At 39.1% G+C, this 6,387-nt stretch overlaps 1 protein-coding gene across 49 annotated transcripts in view; it reads left to right on the top strand.

The window, feature by feature from the left end:
- Positions 1–158: 158 nt before the first annotated feature.
- clasp2 (cytoplasmic linker associated protein 2) overlaps positions 159–6,387 on the top strand; it is a 75,899-nt gene continuing 69,670 nt past the window's right edge. For all 49 annotated transcript variants that reach the window (XM_038288821.1, XM_038288818.1, XM_038288816.1 and 46 more), the window contains exon 1: positions 159–1,042. In XM_038288821.1, coding sequence (XP_038144749.1) covers positions 845–1,042 — 198 coding nt within the window. In that variant the 5' untranslated portion in view covers positions 159–844. The remainder of the gene's footprint in view (positions 1,043–6,387) is intronic.

The following is a 6,387-nucleotide window of genomic DNA, read 5'->3' as shown; positions in this document are numbered from 1 at the left end:
TTAAACGAAATGTGTTCTTTTACTATCCATTTTTCTCATTTAAGCAAATGTAAGTTATCTTTTAGATTCCACTTTTTTATTTATTTATTTAGAAATGACTTTACATCAGGCATTGTGTTGGCCAGCTGTGCGGTGATCAAGGATTGGTGGTCTCGCCGCATAGTAAACTGCAGTCCCCGGCATCATTCAGCCTCCAAGTGCCCCTCAGCGGGTTCCGACCAACAATTTCTGCACTTCTGGACTAAAATAGGACCCTTTAACGTGGGAGGGGATCTGTTTTTGAAGTTGAAGAAGTTTACCGAGTCTTCCATGTAGACTAATTCACCGGTTAACAGACTTTGGTGGCAGTGGCCATGAACTAGAACAGCGTAGCAGCGTCCAGCGATAGGCCGTTAGCGGGCTGAGCTAGCATAAATAATGCTATTTGTATGGGTGCTAACTAGCTAGATGCTACTTTGTTAGCATAACAGATAGTGAAATAAGACTTTTGGCGTGTCGTTATGCCTGTATGCGGAGTAACCATTGCGGTTTTACATTAAATTAAGTTTTGCTGAGTGTTTAGTATTTTTAAAGGAAAATCGGTCGTTGAAACAACAAACGGGAACTTTAACGAAACGTATCAAGTGAAATTGTTGGTTTATTAGAGAAGATGTGTGTGCCAAAATAATCTTTTTTTCTTCTTCTTCTTAAACGATCAAATATTGATGATCAAACCTGATTTTAAAACCATCCGGACTTCAAGTTTCTTCAGCCCTTTTCAGTTTCACTACACCCCATCCCTAGGACCGTTGTCTTCGATCTTTGGCCCAGCTGAACTAGCTGGCCGCTCGGCACTGGGTGCCCAATGGAGGATCATGACAACATGGACTATTTTTACCAGCAGGTACTGCAGAAGGATGTGACACGCAGACTGCAGGTTGGCCAGGACCTCATCGACTACCTGAACGACCCACATCGCTCTCCGGACGTGGAGCAGGATAAACCCCGGCTTGATAAAACCATAGACGAGCTAACGGGATGGATCAACTCCAGCAATTTCAAGGTAGCGATAATGCCCTGTCATCGTGTGAGGGTTTCGTGGTGCCAGGCGAGCGTTTTCTTGGCTTCCTCATGAATTATTTCGTACTTTTGAGTTTAAAAATAAGGCGTTAGTATAAAGCTTTGATATACAAAGACTGGTTTCACTGAAACTAAAGCAGAGATTAAGAAGACGAGTTTCGTCTCGTCTAAAACAAACAGCTTATTTGGCAGCTTTTATAAGTGAAAACAATAGGAATCATAAGCAGTTTATAGGCACATCATTGTGTATTTTTCTCCCAGAAACGGACAGAAAGCAGAAAACATGTGTATGGTGTTATTAATAGGTTTAAATATTTCATTGGAAGCAGACATTTTTAAATTTCCTGCTGACTGGGTATTTTTCTGAGCATTCCTGTGGTTTCTCTTGCTTTCTGTTATCGTTTTGGTAGAGACTATGTTTGTCTGCGAAAGGGACCCTTTGTCAGAGCTGTGGACTACAGGGATATTGCAGATGAGATGGGGGAGGGGCTTTGGTTTTTATTCTTTCATTGATTTTTATTTTTATTTTTTACTACTTTTTTTTTTATTACAGTAAAACAAAATACAAAACAAGCATGTTCATCCATGTTCAAAATAATAAAAACACTAAAGCTGCAGCCAGACTGAGCTTGCATCTCCAGCTAATGTATTACTCAGCATAATGTAAATATGCAGAGGGGTTGCTGGTTAAGGTTCTCTGTTATTCAGGACATGGTAACCCCACCCCCCAGAAAAAAAAGGAAAAAATTACAGTCCCCCTCATCCAGACAGCTTTTTTTCCATTCAAAGCTGGTGAGGGCGAAGTTCCAAGTGGTTTGGGGAAGTGTTGTTTTTGTAGATCTATATGCACACACCGATTGGACTCCACTGACAACAGGGTGTTGTTTGGAGTGAAGGAAGCCATCTGTAAACACAGTAGGTCTCAGATTTCAGCTTTAAAAAACATACATTAGGGGCTGCTCAGTGGCGCAGTGGGTAGCACTGCTTCCAGGTTCAATTCCCGGCCTTTCTGCATGGAATTTACATGTTCTCCCTGTGCATGCGTGGGTTCTCTCCGGGTACTCCAGATTCCTCCCACACTCCATAAACATGACTGTTAATTGGCTTCTCTAAATTCTCCTTAGGTGTGAGTGTGTGTTCATGAATAGTTGTTTGACTCCCCGCCTCTCGCCCGGGGACAGCTGGACATAGGCACCAGCACCGTGAAAGAAGATGGGTGGATGGAGGGATCGAAAACATACAGTTCAAGCATAATCTGCATATGACTAAAAATCTACTAGTTAGTCAGAACATCAGTAGAGGGAGGGGGAAACTGTGTTTTTAAACCTGCAGAACCACCCATCCCAAAAGGCTTGAAAGTTTGATATTTAAGTCCCGTTTTTCATTTATTGTTTTTATCCACATTTTTTGTGGGAATCTGAAGCTAATTCACATCATCTCTGCTGATTTGTAATACCCAGCAAGATGTAAACATGGGGGTGGTTGAGCGAAAACTCCTAAATACATTTTATGTGAGAGCAGTCCTTAACCTGAGCATGTCGTCTTCATTGTTAGGTTCTAAGTATTAACTGCGGAAAATTGGACGATGCATCTTTCTGCATCTCTGTTTGAGAGATACCAATTTTTAGATCAATATCCAATGATTTTGTACTTTATAACATTTAAACTATGAGATTATAATTTCTAATGGTTCTTTAGTGATTTAAAAGGGCAAGCGAAATCTGGAAAAAAAGGGAAATGGCAAAAAGAAAATAGAACAGAAACTGAAATGGATACATAACAAGTTCATCTATAACAACAACTAAAACACAGATAAATCCTCTTTAAAACGTCTTCCCGATGTAATGCAGTGTGATGTCATGGCCTCCGATGTATTATTTTGTTCTGTTTTATATTAATGACTTGCACTAATGGTTGGGCTATATTGGCATCTGTGATGTGTGGGCGAGTTGCCCTTCAAAAAAGGTGGACATACACTAGGCTTTTATCTTTGCTGTGGAACGAACAGCAAGACACTGAGTCAGCAAGCAGATAGTGAATTAGAGGAGAGATGAGGACGGTTGACATGAAGAGGGTGTTTATAAGAGAGTTGAGAAGATAAGTGAAAAGTGAAACTCATGATTCACAAATGTCCTTCAGAGTGTAGGAAGGGAAGACCTTCTGAAGTGTCTTAAAGGAATTGAAGCGTTTGATGTTTAAAGCCCAACAACAGAATAAAAGTATCATGGAGACTAGATCTGGAAAATGAAAACAGGAAGCATAAATAATGAATGACGCTGCATTTGGGGAGTTCAATTTAAAATGACTGAACTCCACTTGGCACTTATTGGCGGTAGATCCGGTTTTGAAAAGTATTTTCTAATAGTAAGAAAAATCCTAAACATTTTCATTTTCATATCAAATAAAAAACAACAAAGATGAATGTTTTCCTATCATGCAATGAAAAAAATGTCGGCTTTGGCCTCCTGCTCTACAAGATTAACTCTTCCTGCAGGTGCTTAATGGGGAAAAAAACCTTCCAGCGAAGAGAATTCAATGCAGCTTTGTGGGAAGCAGCTGCAGGAACTGTTGTGGCATAGCTGCTATTGGTTGTTAGCCTCTGGTTGGTGGGTTCACACAATGGCTCCAATCTTTTTTATAGATATGATTTCTCTACAGTTGATTGGTGATTATAAATAAAGCCTGTTGGACCTAAACTGAATTTCTGAGATCTAAATTGTTCCTGGTTTTCTGTCACTGTGAGGAAGCCTTTATCATCTGCTGGTTTTTTCCGATGGGGAGAGTTTTGCTGTAATCTTATTTAATGAGAGTAAGTGGAAGCTGATATGAGTGGATCTATGGCGTTTTCCATTACAATGGGAATATTTCTTCATTTTAAAAAAATTGTTATTTTGTCGTTTGATTTGATTTGTTTACTTTTTCATAATTTACACATCTGCTTTTCATCCAAAATTCAATTCATGCTTCTCTAAAAATCCAGAGTACATCCCTTTACATGGCATGTCATTTAACTGGTTAAGCCACCACGTGTACCAACCAGAGCCTTTACAAAGACCCATTCATATGAAGCAGACTATTTATAGAGTTTTGATGTCTGACATTCCTCGGGCACCCCGGCTAAGCGTCTGGAAGGTGTGTTGACAAGCCTGTTGAATTATTCAATACACTTTTCAGAGGTCTTCTAATAGTTTCCTGTCCTCTCAGTTCTCTTATCAAAACTTGCAAACTTTTTCACCGTCTTTTAGGTTAAAGCAGAGGTCTGCAGCCTTTTAATTCAAAGAGACACTTTTACCACGGCAACATTAAATAGAAAAAAATGTCAGGAGTCATATTAAAGATTTTATAAATTTTGAAAGCCAAGGAAATCTAAGTTTTTCTATTTTTTCAATTCAAAATAAAAAAAAATCTAACCTTTTACAAAGACGAGCATAAAATCCTATTTTTTTTTTAATGAATCAAGCTGGTGGAGCCACCATATATATAAAAACCAATGAACAACTTAACCCCCTAAAAATGTAACACACACAGTTTAATCTAAAAAAAAGTTATTTTTAAAGCAATAAGCTTCATATTATTTATTTCATTTTCTAGATGTTTTTCTTCCAGGATTGTTCTGTACCATCCATCTTCCTAGCAGCTCTAAGCAGCTTTCCTGTTTGCAACCCCATGTCATTATGCTGCCACCACCATGTTTTACTGAGGGAGTGATGTGTTTGCAGTGTACATTTTGCAACACAAACTTTGATTCTGGTCTTGTTTGTTCAGATATAAAAACCTCTTACAGTTTGTTTGTTTTTACAGCTGTGTTTTGTCCCACCATTCCTTAAAGTCGAGATTTGTGAAATGCTTGACAGAATTATGAATCCTTTGTTTTCTTCTTGATTCATGTCTAGGGAGAGAGAGATGGGTTAGTTATATTTACATTGAAAGGCTGCTTTTAGTAGTTCCCTTTCGAACTAGGCCACTTCGTCAAAACAGAATGATTCATGCTTTTCTTTTGTCAGATGTTATGTGAGCTGGTTTTGGTTTTATTTTGGGGTAACATAGTGGAAAACACACCAACAACAAATGTATTTAAAACCATGTTACCGCTCCTATCACTCATGGTCTTACTTACCACTTAAAGTTATGAACTACTTTTTTGGTCTGTTGCATAAAATCCCAAGAATATCCAATCCTGTTTGTGGTTCTGGTGAAAGTTCCAGAGGTGTGAATACTTTATCGGAGCACTTTATTTGTGGCTCCCATTCCTTTGATATTCTGATGTCATAACATCTGAGGTTGTGAATGTGATAACTAGCATAGCCCCTTTGGTTCCCTCTCCTCCGTTTCTCCATGTGAAGATGATACCAGATGGTTGTGGGTGTTTGATGGGGTGTTGGGTGGAGGAGGGGCAGAGGAAGCCCTAGGGATGTTTCCATCGTGAATCTTGTTTCTCCCCCCATCTTCCTTATTTTCCCCTTGAATAATGTCTGCATAAGGCCCTCTTCACTCTGACCCAAGGCTTGCTTTTCCTCTCCAGGTGATTTATTTTTTTCTAAAATCTTATTTGTCCTTCATTGCAGTCTTTTCCTCCCTCTCCCACCTTCTCCTCCTTCTTGAACGCTGTCACCTGGCTTCAGCCTGCCTTTGACTAAAATAGGGAAAAACTGCAGCCCAGCTCAGATCTTTTTGCTGGATTGAGTCTGGAAAATAATCTTTAAATGGATTTTCTTTCTGGCTGTTGCAGTCATAGCAGATCGGTGCCAACAAAAGCATTCCAGTAGCATGGCGCAGCACAGGGATATGATATTAATCAGAGGAAAAGTGGAAGAACTCAGAGACCCAAATATCAGTATCACCATCATCACTTGCTGATGTTTATGTTGCAAGCATTCAGCAGGGTTCATTTTAATGTGGTCTACCACAACAAGACATGTCAGTTAACTATATTCTTAACTTGAAAGGAGTTGGCATCTGTTAAAAGACAATCTTCTTGTATTCTCTGTGTTTAAGATTGAAAGATGACCATTTCACACAACATAAAATAAAAATCCTGACACATATGTAGAAAGATTTTAGAAGAAAAAAGATCTGTTAAACATATTTGCATGCAGGAGTTTTTTTCTTATATATACTGTTGGTGTTATGGAGTTATGCCAACATCTGTAACCATGTTTACACTTATAGGCTTTTTCTCTGCTGACTGTGATTTTTTGGGAAACTGGGTGGGAGATCCAGATCCACATAATCCAATACTTCCCACGGTGAGACACAAAAAAAGGGTGCTACTGGAATGATGGGCCAAATGAAGGAACATAGCATGCAAAATTTTAGAAAGTGTGAGAG

Source organism: Cyprinodon tularosa, unplaced genomic scaffold, assembly GCF_016077235.1.
Source record: "Cyprinodon tularosa strain WSP-4 unplaced genomic scaffold, ASM1607723v1 ctg26, whole genome shotgun sequence".
Classification (NCBI taxonomy): Eukaryota; Metazoa; Chordata; class Actinopteri; order Cyprinodontiformes; family Cyprinodontidae; genus Cyprinodon; species Cyprinodon tularosa.
The sequence above is the reverse complement of the archived record's forward strand: the minus strand, read 5'-3'. Positions and strand labels throughout refer to the sequence as shown.